Source organism: Hippocampus guttulatus, chromosome 8, assembly GCF_054856545.1.
Source record: "Hippocampus guttulatus isolate MCC_2025c chromosome 8, RoL_Hgut_1.0, whole genome shotgun sequence".
In the NCBI taxonomy this organism is placed as follows: Eukaryota; Metazoa; Chordata; class Actinopteri; order Syngnathiformes; family Syngnathidae; genus Hippocampus; species Hippocampus guttulatus.
This window is the reverse complement of record NC_141268.1, coordinates 2,562,985-2,585,507: the sequence shown is the minus strand read 5'-3', so window position 1 is coordinate 2,585,507 and position 22,523 is coordinate 2,562,985. Positions and strand designations below refer to the sequence as shown.

General features: G+C 42.2%; 2 protein-coding genes across 4 annotated transcripts in view; both read right to left on the bottom strand.

Annotated features, from left to right (window-relative positions):
* Window positions 1-840: 840 nt before the first annotated feature.
* On the bottom strand, window positions 841-6,983 carry LOC147200831 (uncharacterized). The gene is made up of 2 exons (XM_086118940.1): window positions 6,592-6,983; window positions 841-3,195 (listed from the first exon to the last, which is right to left on the bottom strand). Exons 1-2 carry the CDS (start codon window positions 6,650-6,652, stop codon window positions 2,033-2,035), a joined length of 1,224 nt encoding a protein of 407 aa, XP_085975066.1. The 5' UTR covers window positions 6,653-6,983; the 3' UTR covers window positions 841-2,032.
* A 1,728-nt stretch (window positions 6,984-8,711) lies between these two features.
* aldh1l1 (aldehyde dehydrogenase 1 family, member L1) overlaps window positions 8,712-22,523 on the bottom strand; it is a 58,735-nt gene continuing 44,923 nt past the window's right edge. For all 3 annotated transcript variants that reach the window (XM_086117251.1, XM_086117252.1, XM_086117250.1), the window contains exons 14-23: window positions 16,977-17,047; window positions 14,840-14,945; window positions 14,675-14,762; window positions 13,677-13,770; window positions 13,490-13,589; window positions 13,323-13,421; window positions 12,569-12,734; window positions 12,354-12,459; window positions 10,167-10,366; window positions 8,712-9,399 (exon numbers count right to left, since the gene is read on the bottom strand). In XM_086117251.1, coding sequence (XP_085973377.1) covers window positions 9,344-9,399; window positions 10,167-10,366; window positions 12,354-12,459; window positions 12,569-12,734; window positions 13,323-13,421; window positions 13,490-13,589; window positions 13,677-13,770; window positions 14,675-14,762; window positions 14,840-14,945; window positions 16,977-17,047 — 1,086 coding nt within the window. In that variant the 3' untranslated portion in view covers window positions 8,712-9,343. The remainder of the gene's footprint in view (window positions 9,400-10,166; window positions 10,367-12,353; window positions 12,460-12,568; window positions 12,735-13,322; window positions 13,422-13,489; window positions 13,590-13,676; window positions 13,771-14,674; window positions 14,763-14,839; window positions 14,946-16,976; window positions 17,048-22,523) is intronic.

The window sequence follows — 22,523 nt, the reverse complement described above, 5'->3', positions numbered from 1 at the left end:
AAGAGGAATTCTAGTCTGATTAGTTGGCCCAGAAAAGTAACATGTTAGATGAGTCGTTACTAGATATAACCATATGTATTCTGCTTTAATGAGTTATTGTGCATTTGTTTGCATTAATTAGTCACGGCATCTCTGCTTTTGAAAACACATTATTATAGATTTAAGATAATATATCCTTTATTTGTCCCACACTGGGGAAATTTACAGCCTCCAGCAGCAAGAATGTAGGCAGAAAGAAGAAAGAAGAAAAAACAAACACCGTTCAATTAAGTGCAATATAAATACAAAATGGATAAATCGCAGTGCTATTTACAGTTGTTTTCACATCATTTAATTATTATTAATATTATTGTTGCTATTTTTATTCAGCAGCCTGACAGCAGTCGGTAGGAACGAGCGTCTTACGCTCTGATTTAGATCAGAAATGTTAAATTGAATGAAAACATACACAGTTGTGCTCACACATAACCATGAATAAGATGCAGAAAATGGATGGCTCGATAGATGTATAGTAAACATTAGGGGTGGGTTAGTACAGGTGACCCACAAGGGAGGGACATTCACTCGTGTCCTGTATCTTTAAGGGAGCGACAAGAGTATGAGACTTCGTGTATCAACGGGATGAAAGCTATCAAAGGGTTGAAGGGGAGAAGCTTGTTGCCTGCTATGTGAAGAGGTCAGTTTTGTGTGGAGAGTAAGAGACATGACTTGCCTCATCTTGTCGAAAAATCCATGGGATGATCTGTACCAGTTTTTGGGTCATGGCTCAGTGCTTTTTGGGTACAGGACTTGTTTTGTGTATAATGAAAACAACTTTTCTTTTCTTGCCTCAAAATGACCTCTTTATTTCACTTATCAGCAAAAATTGGAATAATACAACTTATTTCAGGTTCCTTTTAATGGTAACTGCTTATTCATTGACTAAATATATATATATATATATATGGCGGCCCGGTAGTCCAGTGGTTAGCACGTCGGCTTCACAGTGCAGAGGTACCGGGTTCGATTCCAGCTCCGGCCTCCCTGTGTGGAGTTTGCATGTTCTCCCCGGGCCTGCGTGGGTTTTCTCCGGGTGCTCCGGTTTCCTCCCACATTCCAAAAACATGCATGTCAGGCTGATTGGACGCTCTAAATTGTCCCTAGGTGTGAGTGTGGGCGTGGATGGTTGTTCGTCTCTGTGTGCCCTGCGATTGGCTGGCAACTGATTCAGGGTGTCCCCCGCCTACTGCCCGGAGATGGCTGGGATGGGCTCCAGCACCCCCCGCGACCCTAGTGAGGATCAAGCGGTTCGGAAAATGGATGGATGGATGGATGGAATATATATATACACATGACAATGCATTAGAATAAATAAATAAATAAACATAAAACAAGTTAACAACTTTTTAAATTTTTTTAAAAAAAGTTGTAACAAAAAAATTGTGTTTGTCCATTTGTCATACATTTGTTACAACTGCGCATTCATAGAGGACACAACATAACATGGCTCGAACGTTGGGGTTTTTTTCCTCCTCAAACCACACATCTTCAACCGCAAAAAGAGGCTGCAAATCTGTGATAATGAAAGCTCCCACTGTATGTTTTTTCCCTTCATCTTAAGTGGCAGCGTAGCTCTGTTATGAAGCAAAATTCTCAATCGATACTTTTTGTTTCCTGGTGTGTCCATTTCAAGTCTTTCAATGTCATGCGTCCAACAAGGATTTAGTATATCATGATATGAACACAGGAAAAGCCTGTTTGTCTTTCCTTAAAAAGTACAGGACATAAAATAAAGTAATAATTATGCCAACAGTTTACAACAGTTAGCCGCGATTGGTCGTTAAGTGACCCCTGAGCAATTGTGATGTAATTTTCAGTCAACAGCAAGTGGTAAAATGCACCCCTGCCCCCAAACAGGATTTTTGCTACTAAATTCACATTCCACAAACGCAGTATTAACCAAAATACCAAGTTTAGACTAGTAGGGCTGCATTGAACATATTGTAGAGAACATTTCTTCGCTGAATTCTTAAGATGAAACTTAAAATTACTATTATGAAAGAAATTGAACTTGTTTTAATCTGTTTATTGCAGAATACTTGGACCCGGGTAAATTGTCCTTAATTGCATTCACAGCATCAGGTTTTATTTCCTGCTCCTTGGGCACAGCTTTTTGCCTCGTACCTCCTTTTTTTCTGCATTCGGAGCCCCTTATTGGCCTCTCTAATGCAGTTTGTATTTCTGCACCACTTTTTCTCTGCTCTGAGACACTTCTCCTTATACGCCCTGTTCTGTTGCATGCGACATCATGGCCCCTCCGTTCTCTAGAGGTGCTTGGGCTCCTGGCAGGTTTGTGTTTTGCAACTTGGATAGGATTGCGAATGTTGCCCAAAGCTTCCATTCTCCTCATGTGGCTATTGTTTGTTCTCACAGGGCTGCTCAACCTTGGAGGTCGGAAGGCTGAACTGTTTTCGACATGCACACGACTCTCACTGTAACTTCTTTTGGGAAAAATCATAGTGCTCCTATTACCCAACAGCGGGCCAAGTGACTGATGGTTGTCAGTGGAGCGGCAGGACACAACGCAGCGTGAAGTGTTGCGTATCTGGAGCTGCACACAGGGACAGTATTGGAGCTTGGCAGAATGAGTGGCTAGAGAGGATAGGAAGGTAAGGGGGAAGGCACGTTGGCACTGAAGAAAGCATTTTGGAGAGCTGAGGCATGATGAGAAAGTATGAGGTGTCCTTTGACAGGTAGGTATCCCACCTTCTTCCTGAATAGTTTGAAACTGTTGCCACTCTAATTCCAGCAGCCTTTCCAAATATCTTTCGAGTGAGGAGACTGGCCGATGTCGCACGGCCCCTCGGTGCTCTGTGTTGTAGAAAACAGAGAGTTGACTAACGGTCCAGGAATTAAACGGTGGAGGGAGAAAGTCTGGGAAGTCATACCGTGTAAGTCTCTGCTCTCTGGGTCTGATGCCAGGAGAGGGGCAGTTTCTAGTCCGGATGACTTCTGGTCGCAGCTCAAGCTTTGGAGGAACTCCACCCGAGGGCAGCAGAGAATGCCTCTCAGAGTCGGACAAGTCTGAGTCACTGTGTCCTTCTTCAACACTTATATCATCTACTGTGTCTCTGCTCTTTGTGCTGCCACAATGCTTCTGTTGTCTGTGTCTGCAATGATGAGCAAACTGCTGGATAACTGGGTCCATCGCGTCATCTGGACAAAAAAAGTAGAAGATAACACATTGAATCTCCCAGAGTAGAACAAGTAAAAGTAGATTTAAGAGGGTATTTTACCATAGTCTACACAAAAAAATAGCAACAAAAGCTGCATCGCCACAAGCAGTAATCCTACATGTGTTTACAATTTCAGATGGTATGCTGCAGCATTGTGTTATGTGGGAGCCTCTGGACAAGCCGTAACAAGTACAGAAGACTGAAAACAGAACGCTTGGGTTCTGATTGGGAGGTTCTACGTCTCACTGTCATTGCCCATGTGAGAATTGAATTTCGCCATCAGAATGATGGAGTCCCCAGCAGGGAGCGCTCTCCAGCACCTCCTCCATCCATACATTCATTTTATTTCACTTATCCAGGGTCAGGTCACAGGGCCAGCAGCTTTAGCAGGAAAGCCCAGACTTCCTTCTCCCCAGTCACTAAATTCAGCAATTCTGGGGGAATTCCAAGGCGTTCTCAAGTCAGCTGGGAGACAGTCTCTCCAGTGAGTCCCGGCTTATCCCTGGATTCTCAGCCCGGTGGGACGTGTCTGAAACAACTCACCAGGGAGCTGTGTGAATGAGTTAACTAGATGCTTGTACATCATCATCTGACTGCTCGATGCAGAGGAGCAGCAGCTTTCAGTCATGACACACAGCTCCTGAGGGAAGGAATGTAGATCGACAGGCTACACGAGGATTTAGTCTTTTGGCTCCGCTCCTTTTTCACCACGACAAACCGATACAAAATCCACATGACTGCAGACGCTGCACCGAGCCACCTGTCAATATCTCACGCCATCCTTCCCTCACTTATGACCACGGCCCTGGCATACTTGAGCTCCTCTACCTGGGGCAGGGTCTCATACCCTATCTGGGGAGGGCACTACACCTGTTTCCGACTGAGAACCAAGGTCTTAGATTTGGAGATGCTGATTTTCATCCCAAATGCTTCACACACTGCTGGAAACAGCTCCAGCGAGTGTTTGAGTTCACAGCTTGAAGAAGCTAACAGCACCACATCATCTGGAAAAAGCAGAGATGCAATGGCGATGCCACCAAATTCGACCCCCTTGACAGCTTGGCTGCACCTGTAAATTCTTTCCATAAAGGATATGAACAGAATTTGTGACAAAGGGCAGCCTGGCAGAGTACACCCCTCATTGGAAACAAATCCAAATTGCTGCCGGCAATGCGGGCTCAACTCTGACACTGGCAGTACAGGGCCCAAACAGCAGCAATCACAGGGTTCAGAAACCACATACTCCCAATGTATCCCCACTGAACTACCAGAGGGACACAGTCAAACGCCTACGCGAAGTCCACAAAATACATGTGGATTGGCTGGGCGAAACCCCATAACCCCCCGAGGACCCTGCTGAGGTTGTAGATCTTGTCCGTTGTTCTAAAGCCGGAACGAAAACCACACTTGCTCCTCTGTTTGTACTTTGTTTGAATTCCTTGGATAGTCTTGTGTGCCATAGAACTGGTCTGGTTGTGGGGTAATGAAAACTGATTTTTTAATATTTTTAATGTCAAGGTGAAAATTGCAGATTTCAGAGGCATTTTATTTTGAAATCCAACATCCGATTTTAATTATGTCACGTATGCAAGGTGGTGGTGGACCCCAAAGAGCAGGCAGAAGGGAGGAGCAGGTTGTACTTGATGAAGTGTATTAAAGCAGAAAACTAAATCCAAAACAAAGTCCCAAGAACAAAACAAATCCAAAGTAACAAACAAAACCATGGCAGAAGCTAAAACCTCAATAACAGAAACATGACCGAAACAAACCTGACAGGAACAAACAGCAACAACCAAACATGACAGTTGCCAAGAGCAAACAGCAACAATGACCCGACAATGAGTGGTCGGGCTGGGGGTCCTTTTAAAGCACTAATTACCTAATGACCAACAGGTGTGCAGCTGCAGGGGGAGCCCTACAGTGCCACCTGTTGGTCCCAAACAGGATCATGACAAATTACGTACTATAGTTGGATACCTGGGTGGCCAAGTGTTCCCTGGGCCTGCTCTGGTTGTGGGATAATGAAAACTGAATTTTAAATGATTTTTTGAAATCAAGTGTAAAGGTCAAACTGTCAGATATCAGAGGCCTTTTATTTTGAAACACATCAGATCTTAATTAAACTATTATGTCTGGATACCTGGGGGTGGATTAGTGTGCCTTAGACCTGGTCTGGTTGAAGGATAACAAAACCCGAATTTTTAATGATTTTTTTTTTGAAAACAGGTGTAAAGATAAGATAAGAAAGAAAAACCTTTATTAGTCTCGCAATGGAGAAATTCCCAATTCACAGCAGCAAAGTAAAGGTCAAAATGTTAGATTTCAGAGGCCTTTTATTTTGAAATGCAGCATTTGATCCGAATGAAAGTTCTGTGGTCGGATGCCTGGGGTGGCCTCGTGTTCCCTAAATGTCATATGGTTCCAGGATAACGAAAATGATTTTTTTCATCCATCCATCCATCCATCATCTACCGGATGATGGGTAGATGGGGGCAACAGCTTTAGCAGGGAAGCCCAGACTTCCCTCTCCCTAGCTACTTCTTCCAGCTCTCCCCGGGGGATCCCGAGACGTTCCCAGGCCAGCTGGGTGACATAGTCTCTCCAGCGTGTCCTGGGTGTTCCTCTGGGTCTCCTCCCGGTGGGACATGCCCGGAACACCTCACCAGGGAGGCGCTCAGGGGGCAACCGAATCAGATGCCCAAGCCACCTCATCTGGCTCCTCTCGATGTGGAGGAGAAGCGGCTCGACTCTGAGCCCCTCCCGGATGACCGAGCTTCTCACCTTATCTCTAAGGGAGAGCCCGGACACCCTGCGGAGAAAACTCATTTCGGCCGCTTGATTTTTTTCATGATTTTTTTTTAATCATTGATGTAGCGTTAACATTAACTTTTTCTCTATCTGATTTTCATGCTCCTTGGGCGAACTCATCGTTGTCTGCCCGCTAAGAAATTATTTTATGACATTATTTTAAATACAAACCAGTGACGTGAACGCATTCAATGGATCGCTTTTATTTTGAAGGTGGCCAACGCAGCTCGCTCGCGGCAGATTACCGTAATGCGGCTGGTTTGACTTCAATTTTGCGAGTGGAGGCTGATCTGACCGTAGTGCTCCACTGATGTTGACTGTCGTGTTTATATTATGCTTCTTAACAAAATAATTTTAATACAAACCACAATCCGCCGCTGTTAAAAAATTACAATTATTATAACTCTATTGACGCATGCAATTGATCTTTTTTTTTCTTTTCACAATCAGAAATTGTCGGTCCCACAAAACTATTAAGGGGCGTCTTCTCCGGTGAAAGAGAAGACAAAGCAGGTGGGAAGACTTTGTATCTCGAGTGCCAACTAAATACAACAATGTCATACGCTACCTGGAAACAATAGTCCCGCAGTTGCTCCAACACACGTTCGTCTTCCACCTGTCCCCGGCATCAACGTCAGTGAGCTGGGCTACTCCTTGTCAGGGCAGTTGAAGCGCTCGTGTATTTGCAACAAGAATATAGCTTGCTGATCTATGAATTGACAGAAAGTGGATCACTACAATAGCGTTCATATTAGGCAGATGAGCATTAAGATCTAGCTTTGTCGCCGCTGAAAGCAGGTAAGGGTTCGAAATCTGGGCCTGTGGCGGACATTTGGTTCAGTCTTGTATTTCATTTTTAGTGGCTTTTTTTTTGACAGCCAAGCACACAACATGACAGTCCCCGACGTGACGTCATAATTTTTTCTTCGTAAATGTTTTAGTTGTCCTTCTGTCAAAGAAAGCGTGGCTGCCCCCCAATGTTCAGATTGAGTCACTGCAGCTGAATTCAACAAAAGAAAAAGATGACAAATTTGTGTTGCCAAAACGCTGGTTAAATGGGAGGTATTCCTAAATGTTATTTGAAAATGTCACTGTAATTCTTTACACTTCACTCTATTCCTTGAAAGAAATTGTGCTACCACAGATTTTGACCAAGTCACTGGATATTTGTGTTTCATTGTATTTATTTATTGATTTGAGTTTAATTTATTGTGTGTTCTTTACATAATATGTATTTTTTGAACAAATGAGAAATTAGCCATTATTTTCATGTGATTTAAGGGAAAACGCTATACTGGGATATATCGGCGATCAAAGGAGAAGTTATTATTTTCTTCGCAATACTGTATATGTACAGATGACCCCTTCTATTAGCGGGGAATAGCGACCAGGGTGGCCCACAAATAGCAAAAATATGCATAGTAGTGTTTCACGGAATCTCATAATTGTCATCTTTTAACATCATGAAGGCATAAACACTCTTCTGAGCAAATATGAAGTAGACCTGGTTATCAACAGAGAAAAACGTGAAAGAATAAAATATCTATTTCCTGTCAAAAAAAATTCCCCATTGTTGTCCCAGGTCTGAAGACAGTATAACCGAACTTTGAAATAAATGAATCCTCCAGGACAAGGATGCAAATTATAAATGTGAAAAAATGGGCCACAATTGGACATTAAAAACCTGATTGGTCACTTCCTGTTCATTTTAGACTGTGGCTTTATGGGATTTTTGGAAACGTCTCCGGGTGCTTCATATGCCAGCCAATTTTTGTCAGCCTTGGTCAAGCGTACCAGGATTAGCTTTTATTTTCCTTTCTCCGTGGTGTTTGTTTTCATCATTTATGGCAAATTTAAAATATGAAATTTTTCACCAGGGCCAATAAGTGTGCAAATTTTAGTGCGTTTTTGTGCATACTCTGCAAAAATGTGATTAGTCAAGTACAACTTTATTGTCAAATGCGCTGTATGTGCAACATACAGCACAGATGAAATTTCTTCCCTCTCAACCAGACAAACAAGACAACAAAAGGTTTTTTTTTTTAAGATTAATTTTTGTGAACAACCCCTAATAATAATCATAATAATAATTCCTATAAAAACAACAGGGACCTCACAGCGGTCACTGCTCGGCCCTTTTGATCACGGAGTAATCAGCTCCTGCGCTCTGGTCTTTCTCAGCCCACAAGCCACCAAGTTATGGAGTAATTGTCGGTTCAGGAAACTGTGGCAACTTGAGAAATTCAACTTAACTTTGCTGTATGTTTGTGTTGTTCACAGATGATCAGAAAACACACATACAAGCATGCAAGGAGAGATAAACGTGTGTGCAGTGTTGCACATCTAGATACCTTTCTCAAGGGCACCTCGACAGTAATCATTTGGGAGTACTACATCTCTCCAACTACACTTAGCTGCCATTTTACATTTGTAAAATGTAAAATGTAAAAAGCGCGACTCGAACAGAGATTCTGTGGTTGCAAAGCGCAAACCTTTACAGAAGAGCTACTTTGTGGTTGACATATTATCTATCCATTGATACTTTGTAAAGTACAGGTGCTTGAGAGCATATGCACAGGTGCAGTACAATATCACATTGTTCATAACAAGTCAGTCTTATCTCTGAGGTGATATACAAGACAGAGATATGTAAGGTTATAACCGGAACCACACAGACCACACAGGAAATGAGGATGTATAAAATTCTCAGATTTATTTTGAAACATGAATTCCAAATGTTGTCTGTCTGGGCAATGCAGACATCAATTGTGAAATCATTTGTGTCTGAAAAAAATGTCGACTCAACAAAATCGATGGTGTATTGCATTTCACCATTGAGGTGCCATTTACAGATAAAAACTACAGTATTACCAATACCCATTATTGAAAAATTCATCCTCTATAACACAGGTGTAAAATTCAATGCCCGGGGGCCAGATATGGCCTGTTCAATAATTTTCTGTGGCCCGCGAAAGCAAATCAGTCACGTCAACTTGCGTGATGCTTGCTAAAGTCTGAACAAAATTTCCAAACTGTCTTATGTACCAAATACTGTAGCAATGCAAGTATTTTCACTCAATGTGAATAAGAAGGTTCATTGCACTGTAGATCTGATACACATTAAAATCGTCGTGACAAGGTGTAAGACATATTTAAAGCAATATATGTTTTCATGTCCAATCAACTCAATCACTCATCCAAGGCCATCATTGAAAGATTACTAAAACAAGGCATATTAGTGAAATGAGTGAAAGACAACGTGTTCAACAGATACAACACAATATCAAAATCAGTAGAAAACTGGACACATTGGCTCAGCATCAGTACTCAATGGTCACCGCCTTAGTCTTCAGGTATTCATTGAGTGCCTCTTGGCCTGATGGGAGTATCACAGACAAAAGGTAAGTGTGGAATTTATTCTTGACAAACTGTATTCAGGATTTGAAAACATGTGCAGTGAGTAATTTGCTGCTCATTGAAGTGAGTACAAAACGGTGGCATAATCTTTTTTGTGAAATATTCTGCAACAGCCATATGAATTCAGAATGTTTGTGCAGCTTTAGAGGCATCGTTTAGTCCCAGATTTTGGCTGAATTCCAATGTCTATGACCAAAGCTGCCCCTGACCAAATTCAGGCACTGAGTGAAATGAGATAAACAGTATTCTTAATCAAAATAAATCAGTTATAATATTGAAATGAGAGGTGAAGAGACTAGCAAATTAATCAATAATTATGTTTGACAATCGTTTGTTTCAATACTTTTTGGAATTAAAAATTCACCCAATCGTTGGAATTTCAGCTTCTCAAGCGTAAAGATTCTCAGAATTCCATTGTCTTCCATGATAGGGGACTTATTATCTCTGTGTTGAATCAAAATAAAATGTTTCCTTTTACTTTGGAAAACAATAATCAATATTTTTGCCCATTTACTGGCAAACCAGCAACTGAGTAGCACTTACAGCATTCTGCACTGTTCATTTGAAATTGTGACCTGTTATTTGAATAAAGGGATGGAAATTAAAATATGATTTTTTTCATCCAATTCATAGATTCATCAAGAAAATAACTGACATATTAATGGATTATTAAAATAATTGTTAGTTGCAGCTGTAATTGAAATACAAGTTTTCAAGTATTCTTACCCAGGTCTTTGCCAAAGCCAGACTGTTTGAAGCCTCCAAACGGTGAAGCCACATCTGTTTTATTGTAGGTGTTGACAAAGACTGTACCAGCATTGAGTTTTTCGCTGACATACAGAGCTTTGTTAATGTCCCGTGTAAAAACACCTGAGGCAAGGCCATACTCTGTAGTGTTTGCTCTTCTCAGGACATCATCGACGTCACTAAAACAGGGACAAAAAAAAATGGGTGAAGCAGGAATTATGATGAAAACACTACTCATTTCTAGGAGTTAAGCAATCCGTTTCCCACGGGATCACCACCTATGGAAGGGACCGGAGAGGTCGGGTGCACTATGAGCTGGGTGGAGGACGTTGATGGTCCCATTTCTAGCTTAACCAGCTGGCTCTGTCTAGAGGGTGTGGAATGTCACCTCTCTGGCAGAGAATGAGCCCAAGTTGGTGTGCTTGAGGAAGCAGAGTATGGGCACCCTGAGGTCAACTCTCCTATCTCTGGGGTTTAAGTCACTGATGGGTTAAAAAATTTCTTGGTGGCAAATCTCCAGCAGTGTATGTGAGCGGTCCGTAGTTTGTAAAGGCTCTGGATGCTGGATCCTGGTCGATATGCCTCTAAAACAGTGGTGGGCAAACTGCGGCCTGCAGGCTGGATCCGGCCCATTGGTATTTTTAATCCAGCCCGCCGAAGACTGGTACACAATTAAAGATTGCATTCATTTCATTTGGACTTGTAATGAAAGCGGGTTACAATGTACAAAACATTCAGGAGACGTTTGGAGTTGGAAAGATTCAAATCTACGAGACTTTGAAAAACAAGGAAGCAATTCTTGCTCAGTCCGATTCTGGCAATTTCCCTGCTCAGAGTGAATTGCTTGCTGCTCGACGGACAGTGGAGTAAATGAACATTTCCTGGAATGGTTTGACTGTTATCGTGCTAAAAACATTCGGCAAACTGGACCGCTAATAAGAGAGAAGGCAAGCTCCAAAGTGCTAACTTTGAGCGTCGAGGACTTCGACGCATCCCGTGGCTGGCTTCAAAAGTTCGTTGCACAACTGCGTGATCGAGGGGAGGTAAAGTTAGAGACAGTGAGTGAGTGGAAAGAAAAGCTACCAGGTCGGTTACTACTAGTCTCATTTTGTTAGCAAAGAGTCCTAATTTTGTTATATTTTGTTCATATACCTGTTCTGTATGCTGCAGTTTTTGTGTTATAAACAGTTTGGGGGTAATGTATTGTTTGTTGCTTGTGTTGTCACACATTTATGTTGTTAACATGCTTGGACGTTCAGACAGGACATACAGTATATCATAGTTATTTCCCACATAAAGAAATTCTGTTATAAGGAAAGATTGTACACGGCAAATATGATTCCTTACTAGAAAATACTGTATCACTCTACTTCTACTGGTCAGATCACAACCCATCTGCAGCAATGCACTGGCTAAAATAGGTGATCAACAACACTGTTCTCAATTAAAAAAGTATGTTAATACTTTAATGCTTTTTTGTTGATGTTTGATACGGACGGTCAAAAATGCAGTTGTTTATATGTACCATATTTTGTGCTGACCCAGCCCATCTGTCAAATTTTAAAAGTCAAGGTGGCGCCCCAGCCAAAACGTTTGCCCACCCCTGCTCTAAAACATTGTGAGGACATTGGGGACAGTGCCTCTGGATTAGCAGTGGTGCTCCTCCTTTTTCAGAAGAGGGACGGAGGGTCTGTTCCAACTACAGGGGGCTCACACTCCTCAGCCTCCTTGGAATAGGTTTCAGGGCTGCAGGAGAGGAGGGTCCGTCGGGAGTATGAGAGTGAGGTCGAATTACACATACAGTACATTTGACAAACAATCCAATCCAAACTCAGACTCAGGAAGTGGCATGTGGTTGTCATACTAGTTGTGGAAGAGCGGACGTGCTCTCTCTATCAGCAGGGTTTTTGAGGGTGAATGGGCGGTTGCCCTTGTCATGTGAAAGCCCGGTAGCCACATTGAACTAGCCAAAGAGCCGCATGCGGTTCGCGAGCCACGGGTTGGCCTCCGCTGCTCCAGAAGAATTAGATGAAGTAGCTGGGAGAGGATTGTCTGGTGTTCCCAGCTAAAAATGATGCCTCCATGACCCAAACCCATATAAATGGTAAAAAAAAAATAGAATGGAGTTTGGATGGATGGATGAAATAATCTGTGATGACAACCTACCCGCTCTTAAATTTAGAAATGATCATGACAGGCCCAAACGACTCCTCTTGAGCGATATACATGTGGTCTTGCACGTCGGTGAATACAGTAGGTTCAAAGAAGAAACCTGCCAAATGAAAGTGGAACGTTTAAATATATACATGTACATTTGCAGCAATGTTATCTATTTAGTTGAAAACATCCAAAGCTAAAAAGCAGTACAGGCTGGGCCTTACCTGGCCTCTCTATCTGTTTGCCACCATAGACCAGGGTGGCTCCCTCTTTGACACCAGTCTGACAAAACTTCACCAATTTGTCTAAATGGGCTTTGTGGTTTTGAGGGCCATGATCTGTGGAGCGGTCCAGTGGATCACCAATCTTTATTTTCTGAATCTCTTCAACCTATCAGACAAGCATTTTGATGTGACTTTATTTGTATTTTGTTTCAGCTGATCGTATGACACCAGTAAGTCTTTATTTCAGAGGAACAATATATTTGAACAGCTTACGATGCTATTTGGGTAAAAAACAACAACAACAACAACAACAACAAAAAACAATACACATTCATTCATTCAGTCAGTCATTTTCTGAACTGCCTTATCCTCACTCGGGCCGCGGGGGGTGCTGGAACCTATCCCAGCTGTCCTCGGGCAGTAGGCGGGGGACACCCTGAACCGGTTGCCAGCCAATTGCAGGGCACACAGAAACGAACATCCATTTGCACTCAGACTCACGCCTAGGGGCAATTTGGAGTGTTCAATCAGCCTGTCATGCATGTTTTTTGGAATGTGGGAGGAAACCCACGCAGGCCCGGGAAGAACATGCAAACTCCACACAGGGAGGCCATAGCTGGAATTGAACCCGGTACTTCTGCACTATGAAGTCGACGTGCTAACAACTGGACTACCAGGCCACCTCAGAACCCATACACATACAACACAAATCTTAAATTAGAAAAAGCAAAAGTGATTCTGACAAAACACATACCACTTTCTTCAAGAACTGGTCATGTATAGTGTCTTCCACAAACAGTCTCCCAGCAGCAATACAGTTTTCTCCCTTGTTGAAAAACACTGAACTCATGCCCTGAAATACAAGTCACCCAAGAGTTTTATCACTGTACTGTGTGCTGCAAAATTTACAAACGTACATACCATGCGCACAGCCTTCTCCATGTCACAGTCACTGAAGATGATGAGAGGGGATTTTCCTCCGAGCTCCAATGACACTTTTTTAACATTACTGATTGCACAGCTTTTGACGGACGGCAATCAAAACATAAAAAGGTTGGAAAATTACTTCATCATTTGATGGGTTTGCAAATTCGGTCAGCCCTCTTACCTTTTCATGATGTGTTTCCCAACTTCTGTGGAACCTGTGAACCCCAGTTTTCGGACATCAGGATGGTCAGAGAGGCGCTGACCCACGAGAGTGCCTATATTTACCAAAAAAAAAAAAAGGTTCTATTCTCTTATTTAGAAGAGATCTTGGTACAACCAGTACCATATCCTATCAAAATTAATTATTCACTCATTTTCTTTCTGTAGATTTAGTAATTAATTAAGGAGACAATATATTGATATTGTTTCACTGGTGGTCGAGTGGTTAGTGCGTCAACCTCACAGTGCAGAGGTACCGTGTGGAATTTGCATGTTCTCCTCGTGCCTGCACGGGTTTTCTCCGGGTACTCCAGTTTCCTCCCACATTCCAAATAGTGTAGAATAGGGTGTTGTATTCAATGAATAAGTCCACCCACCCCTCCCTGTGCTCCACCAGCGCGTTCCCACTGCATTAGGTACGATTGGGTGACCGGTGGTGCAACAACAGCAATATGAGACAACAATAGCCTTGAAGTCTGTGGGATGGGACCTGGAGGCATACAACACAGCCAGCTTTCTTCACCGGCTGCAAGTATCCTGTGTGTGAATTGAACTGTTTACGATTGTTTCAGTGTCAACCAATTTAGCATTTAGCTGCCAACATAACCACCATCCGTCACCAGACTGACATGTGATGTGTAAACTACTTTTTGATGGAGGATGAGTGCTCCTCCTCTTGTCCGCGGCATAAACAAACAGACACAGACGGTAGAGGTCCCTCTTAGCCAATAGGATGCCAGGATGATGGAAAGAGCACCTTGAAAATTTCAGTGATGAAGTTCAGGAATCAAATCTACGTCTTGTGTCAGCACCCAATTCAAGGGAAGTGACGGTAAATGAATGTCATATTTTTGGGATGTCTGACACCACATTATTATTTATATTGTCCTTGTTACAGGAAGTTTTCCTTACAAAAACAAATAACCAAAGGGAGAATTTTATACAATCAAATGTTCTTACCTGATCCAGGTAGAATATTAATCACCCCTTTAGGCAATCCTGCTTTTGCTGCCAACTCTGCAAACTTCAGAGCTGTAAGTGGAGTCACCTGGCAATGGAAAAAATATATTAAAATTTTCCACAGCAAATAATTCATATTTGTATGACGATATCACAGAGAATGACCTGTGCAGGTTTTAGGACAACTGTATTGCCGGCTGATAGACATGCTGCCGTCTTCCAAGCCAGCATCATCAGAGGGTAATTCCAAGGAATCACAATGGCACACACTCTAAAGAGAAGGACAGGAAAGGTACTGCTTTGAAAAACACTTGCAATTTTCCATTCGCACCGATTCTCGATACCAGGAGGGACCAATTTATATTCCAAAAGGGCCACGTGAGGAACTGGAAGAGATGTCACTACGCTTACCTCAATTGTGTGCAACCTGAATTGAATGTCTAATCATTATACGATTAGAAATACAAAAAAACCCTACCGGTATGTTTCTGCATCGTGCTGTGTGCAATGGACAACATTTGCCACACCCTCTGTAGGTCATTTTATATCACTATCAATATAAAAACCGGTCCGCAAAGAAATCCAATAAATGTATGAGAAACACTCAGGATTCTTGATCATCCCCTCATCGTGGCAAATAATATAACGTATTTGACTCAACTGTAACAAGCAATAAGTGGAGGAGAGTTCAACTTGTCCGCAAGATTTTCTTTTTTCTTATTTAAAAGTTTGGTTTGTGCACCCACTCATTTTTACAAGCATTCATTTTGGATTTAGACACAAATGTAAGGATATAATTGGAGTGCTGTATTTCAGAGGTGGGAGTCAGCTATGTGCAAGTCATGAGTAATTCTCAAGTCATAACCTTTGAGTTTCAAACTACTTCCGAGGTACTGTGCAAAGAAAAAGAAAGTCATATCGAGTCCCCAGGAAATTTTAAGCAAGTTGAGTCAAGTCATAGCGCAGCAGCCCTGTTCATTCGACCTTTCCTTCATCTTTGTGACAAACATTATCCGGTTGAGGTACGATGAAAAGGTGCTTCCTTTCGAACAGAGGAAGGAGGAAGACAGGCCGATTTCACTTCTAACCGACCTCATCATACCACGGTGAGTGTATTATTGATATAAATAAGCTTCTTAAAATTCTTAAAACTTCTTTGAATCAGGTCTCTCTTTTCATAAAAGTTGACCAAGCGTAACCTATGCTCAGGGCAGCTTGAAGATGGCAACAACGCACCTCTTCTGGATGTGCAGTGAAAAACGCACTTATGCGGTTCAGTGTGGCTGCGTGTCTTTGAAACCAATGAGGCAATGTGGATGAAAAGTTTTTTTATACAATTAGAGGTGGATTTATTGATTCATTTTTTTAAATGCCTGGCTATGTGGAGACAAGGCCTAAAACTAAGAGAGCTGCCAAAAAATGACACCGCCCTGGACAGGAAAAGTCAAATAGACTCTCATCAGTTTTATGCAAGCAAGTCCAGAGTCCTAAAATTGCTGATCTAAATATGACTCAAATAAAGGTGGTCCAGTGGTGAGCGCGTTGAGCTCACAGTGCAGAGGTCATGGGTTTGATTCCACCTCTGGCCTACCTGTGTGGAGTTTGCATGTTCTTCCCGGGCCTATGTGGGTTTTCTCCGGGTACTCCGGTTTCCTCCCACATTCCAAAAACATGCATGGCAGGCTCATTGAACAATCAAAATTGTCCCTAGATGTGAGTGTGAGCGCAGATGGTTGTTTGTCGCTGTGTGGCCTGCGATAGGCTGGCAATCAGTTCAGGGTGTCCCTCGCCTGCTGCCCGAAGACAGCTGGGATAGGCTCCAGCACCCCCCGCAACCCTTGTGAGGATACAGCGGATCGGAAAATGGATGGATGGATGGATTTGAGATCCCCACCTCTGCTAAATATACAGTACTACACAGATTTTCAACGAGGGTGTCATATGCACCCAAGTGTGCTGTGAGAGACCATCAGGAGTGTCGCATGAAATTATCCAATGTCACTAATTTGCTTGAAAACTAATATTTATTCATGACAAATACATCTCTGTTCATTTATGTATGCCATCAAAGTACAGTGAATGGTAGAACAATTACCGGTATTTGCTCTTCCATTAGCGAGCAGATGGTGCAATAAGCCCACCAGTTGCAATAAATGAAACAGAGTAAGTCATGGCTTCTTACAACTCTTCAATTAAATGCGGGCCTTGTCTCAATAAAGGTTTGGAAACACATTAATACTAGAATGGAAACAATAACTCAAGATGAAGGAATCGATTTGATGGGAATTTGAATTCTCCTTACCCTATTGGTTCCTTCTTGGTGAAGGTGAGGTTGCGGTTGGGTCTTGCTTGGTTGATTGGGATGGTGCTGCCCTGAAGTCGTATAAAGACACAAAGAACAAAACAAGTAAATAATAGTGTGTGCATGCATGTGTGTTAGCGGTGATAGTGGGCGGGTGGTTTTCAACCGCGGTCTTGATGGGCCCCTATCCAGTTTGTTTTAGATATCTCTCCCCTCCAACACACCTGATTCAAATGATCGGGATCGTTATCCGGCTTCTCAGAGCTTGTCGATGAGCTGATCATTTGAATTAGGTGCACTGGAGGAGGGAGACATTTTCCACAAGACAAGGGACCCTCGGGGACCGGGTTTGGAAAACCCCTACTCTAATTATTCAGGCGTCAGAGCATTCACGCAAACTCTGAGCATTCCTTGGACCGCAATGAGCAACTTGCATGCGGTCGCCAAACAAGTATCACACCTGTTCAAAAGCTGATCATTTAGTTACATGATGTGGGTTTGTTACAAAAAATTTCAGACCACCTGTATATCAAAATAGAGGATATCATTGAATCGAGATGTGTCACAAATGAAATGAGACTGAGTTTGTAAGAATCCGTTTAGGAATAAGAATATTCTGCCACATTTTATGTTGTGAAATGGCCCAAAGTGACTGGAATTGTCCATAAATAAATGTAAGCAACTGGGATTTTTGTGAAATTAATTTATTTTTAATGGATTCAATCGTGGCTATTTTATGTTTGATAAAACATGACTTCTTGCTTGGCTCTCGACGAAGGCGGACGCTTTTGCTTTCTGTGCTGTCCCCCACCCCACCCCCACCCTTCCCTGCTCGCCACTCAGTCCTTGTGCTGTCTTTTGTCTGACTTTTCCTAGCCTCCTGTCGTATTTTCATCCTAAAAACAAACATGGAATTGGTTGGCTGGTCTCTCGATGCCATCGACAACATTTTCTCGATGAGAAGAGCAGGCAGTGGGGAGCCTACTTGCCCCTCGGGGACTTTTGCTGCTGGGTACACCCTAGATCCTTGGGAGGAAGCGGAGAATGAATGGTGTGCCTGTCAACATTGTCCGTTGAGGATTTGGACGACATCTACATTTTCGGCCTTCCGATAACAGGTATGCTGCTGTTTGGTGTGAGCAGTTTCCTGATCTATCGAAAATTCAACCGACGGGAGCGGCTCTATTGGACGAGGCTGCCGGTCTAAGGATGGCATAACGCGGATGTCCAACACTCAGACTCAGACTGTGCTCAACCACAAACTGTTGCGGGTTTGGAGCGTCACAGCAGGATGGACAACAACTTGGAGAAAACTGGAATCCGTGTTCAATTACTGACTGAAACCATGGATTTGGCTGATCGACGCCACTAAAGAGACATAAGCCACGGACTCAAGGCTGTCTTAAATTCTTGGGCAGCCTGCTACCAAAACATCTGCTATCTCGACTTTCCCTGATGAAAATATGCACGGAAGCTAGTCCCCCACCATCACCCCCTCCCTCATACATTCCCTTGATTCACCGTCTTCATTGTTTATGTCTTGTGACCTGTTGTAACTGTCATATGCTTGTGCAGGAGTTTTTTTGCCTCACTCAAATTATCCTCAAAATGAGGGTAGTTCGAGCGTGGGGTTTTTTCTCCCTCTCTCCCTCCCCTGTGGTTTCTTTCTGACCTTCGGGTTGAGTGAACGCTGGCGCGTTTTGGCTGCCGCAGCTCAACCCGTATTGTTTTGTGTTTTTTGTTATTGTAAAGTGTCCTTGGGTGTCTTGAAAGGCGCTTATAAATAAAATGTATTATTATTATTATTATTACTCTCGCTTTTCATCAGCAAATAGTGAGAATAAAAAAGGTTGCTGCATAATGTTATTACTAATACCTGTAAAAGTGTGGCGGTGCTTCACTTGTTTGATAAAAATCCTCAAGAAGGATTTTAAGGGATTTACCCTGCCCAGTAAATATGAGAATTGTTGCAAATTCACACTCTTTTCGATGAGACGATGCTAAACATTAATATTCAAAGTCTGTGTAAATAGTGGGACAATTTAAGATGTCAGTTTACTATAACAGCTTTAAAAAGCAGGACAAAGTGGCCTATGCTACATAATTCACATTTTGTCAAAAATTAGGAAAAGCACAGAGGTGAGACAGCCAAAATTTGCTTATTCACGCCTCTTGCATTGATGACGTGAGGCAGCATGGAGTTGCAAGAACTCATGTGAATTGCATGACATGGCTATCCACACTTGAGAAGTACATCGCGGTAATATGCTTCGATTGTGCAGAGATATTCTCACTCAGCATCGGGGCACTTTCCCCGAGTCAGTTAACTGTGAGGTGATGAGTGGACAGTACCAACGTTGGACAATCCCGTGTCTCCAATTAACGTGGTGGCAAAGACATTGCAAACATTTTTGCTCAAATTCAACCTGTTTGAGCAATTTCACCTCTCTTTTTTTCTTTTAAACGTCCTGTGCAACGGTTAGTGTATGTTGCACTCATAACTATGGTAAAAAAGACAACACTCAACTGGACCGTAGTCATATATAACAGAGACCAACCCCCTCACTGGGGTAATATAACAGAAATGCAATCAACATTAATATCACAGTAAAGAAGCCCCATATAGGACCAACGACTAGATAAAATTAACCGAGTGGGCATCTTCAGCAGTGACCGTAAATGACAATGATAACACAACATGGTGCGCATTTCACTCTGAAGTGCTCCAGCACTTTCACCGTTTTCTCTTTTTTGATCTATTTTTCTTCCTACTCCATCAATCGCTCTTGCCAATAAACTTTTCAATTTCTCGAATATGAAAATGCAAAGGTGGCCCGGTGGTCCAGTGGTTAGCGTGTTGAACTTAAACAGTGCAGAGGTCGTGGGTTCGATCTCGGCCTTCCTGTGTGGGTTTTCTCCGGGTACTCTGGTTTCCTCCCACCAGCAAGGCCAAGGACTTGGAAATTTTTCCGAGGCAAGGCCAAGGCCAAGGACTTGAGAAATTTTCCGAGGCCAAGGCCAACGATCAAGGACTTGCCTCCGAGGCCAAGGCCAAGGACCAAGGACTGATTTTGAAACTGAGGCCTAGCCAAGTACATGCATAAAACAATGCTATCATCACTTGGCAGGCCCTCATGATTTGCAACACCCCTCCATCATAACCCTTTGCACTCCCTAACGCTTGAATGAAGTGTTTTTATTCAAAGAGTAGAACAGTCAGGGTACGTGTTATTTATACTGAGAAAAAAAAATAAAATCATATGATATACATTTATGAATTAATGTTTTAGTGCAGTCGTTTCTTAATATGAAGTAAATCAACACTCAACAGGCATGACGTGGCACGGAAGACAAATTGAGAAATGACTTTGCATAGAAGTCAATCACTGACTGCAGAAAAAGCGGTAATCTCTCAGTGATAATTTTACAGTTTACCGGCAGCGAGTCCCAGGGACTCGCTGATCAGAAAAGTATGAGTTCCATTATGCATTGAGAGAGTCCCAAATTTCGAATTCTGAAATGGTCTACTTATTCAATTGCATATGATAATAACACAAACAACAACATATACATGCAATTATAAACAAATGCTGCAAAAATTTTAATAATTCAGGAGCAGGCCTGAGGATTTCGGAAATTCATGGTAACCGTTTTTCGGTTCCGTCGGATTACCCAATGGGAAACCACGATAACAAATGTTGGGTTCCGTAAACGTTCATCATGGGAACCCATTTTTCTATTTTGACTGATATTCATAATCAAGAATTCTGAAACTCAAAAGTATAATGTTTCAAGGGTCAATGTTTGAAAACAAAGCATTAACAATGAACATTACATCAGCAGCTGTGTACTCCAGGTTTATTCCAAAAAATAAATGGATCAAAAACTGGTGTACTCATGTGGCATCATCAGAGTATTTTTTCCAATCTCACACTGCAAAGATTAATTGACTGGTAATCATTCACACAGGTAAGTATTGATGTGGCTTGACATCCTCTTCCCAAGACGATGCATGTGTAATCTACGATCAATTTGACGAAAGAATTTAACACACGTCATCATTATGTCCTATGTGTTGTGTTATTTTTGTTATTTTGACTTCAAAATGGCACCGCGAGAGTGGCTGCCTTTCCAGCAGCTCCTATATTTTGTTGTTCTACTTATAACTTTGCTGCTGTGAATTGGGAATTTCTCCATTGCGAGACTAATAAAGGTTTTCTTATTTTATCTTCTTAGTTCTACCAACAGTTAACATTAGCATTACTACACCTTGTGACGAATGTTTTATTCATAAAGTTACCATGCTACAACCAGTAAATTATAGAATAACCAATACTGTTTCATAATATTTTTCACAGCGATTAGCCTACAAATCTAATGACCAATTTGCCTCGTAATCGTGCCTCGCGTCGTATTTCGCTCTCGCGTTCTGTGCATACGTCACAGGTGAGTTTAGTGATACGCCCTTTGGACGATTCATACGAAAAATCAGACTAGCATTCCAATTTCTTAAATGTCGTAATTAGTAGACCTTGGTGAGTTTTTTTTCACCGCCATCTCAAACTTTCATCTGCGCGATACTGATACTGAAAACAAAACAAAACGAAAGTAAATTAGAAGAAACACACTCACACACCACACCACACTACATCACAAACACACATACAGGCGCAGTGAAATCGCGTTTATCACACAGTCAACTCGTGCGCGGTGACTTTTATAGTTAAACTATTTTTTGGTACCGTGAAAATGACGCCACGGAAACGACACGCTACCGGTGAAGATTGTTACCGTGAAATCCTCAGTCTTGCCGTAGTTTTTTGTTTGTTTGTTAATAATTATGCGTCTTGGACGCGGGACGCAGAGGTAACGAGATGGCTTATCTCTAAACATTCTATGAGTACTACTATTATTACCACTACCACTAATACTACATTAATACATTTAATACCTTCAACTTCACAATAATAATAAAAAATAATAAAATCAACCATGATTTTAAACTATGTATTATCAATATTCATTATTCCAAACATGAGAAAGCATTCAGCAAACATAACTGGAATCGAGCAAAAGGACTCCCAAATCCCAACGGCCAAACCCGGAAGTGAAGTGCGGTATTATTGACTCCAGCTGTAACGCAAATTACTTGGTTCAAACAAACATTCTAGTGCCCCCGCACAAATGTGACGACTGTGCAAAAATAACTACATAAAAGACACCACTGTTACAGAAAGACTTTACATGCTATTTAAACTGCCGATCGCGAACAGAACGAACCGTGATTGAAACTAACGGTGATGCCGCTCTTTATACGTTGTGCTAACTGTCACCTGTGAGTGGTAGACCCGCCCCTCTTAAAATGCCAGATAAATCCATCAATATGGGCTTCCCTGGATGGAATTTATTTAATTTCTTTGTGATTCTTGCGGTCCTCGGACCTACTTTATACCTGTGGACGAGGGAGTCGAGGCTCTAATCCAGGGGTGGGCAAACCTTTTGGCTCGGGGGCCGCATTGACTTTTAAAATTTGACAGAAGGGCTAGG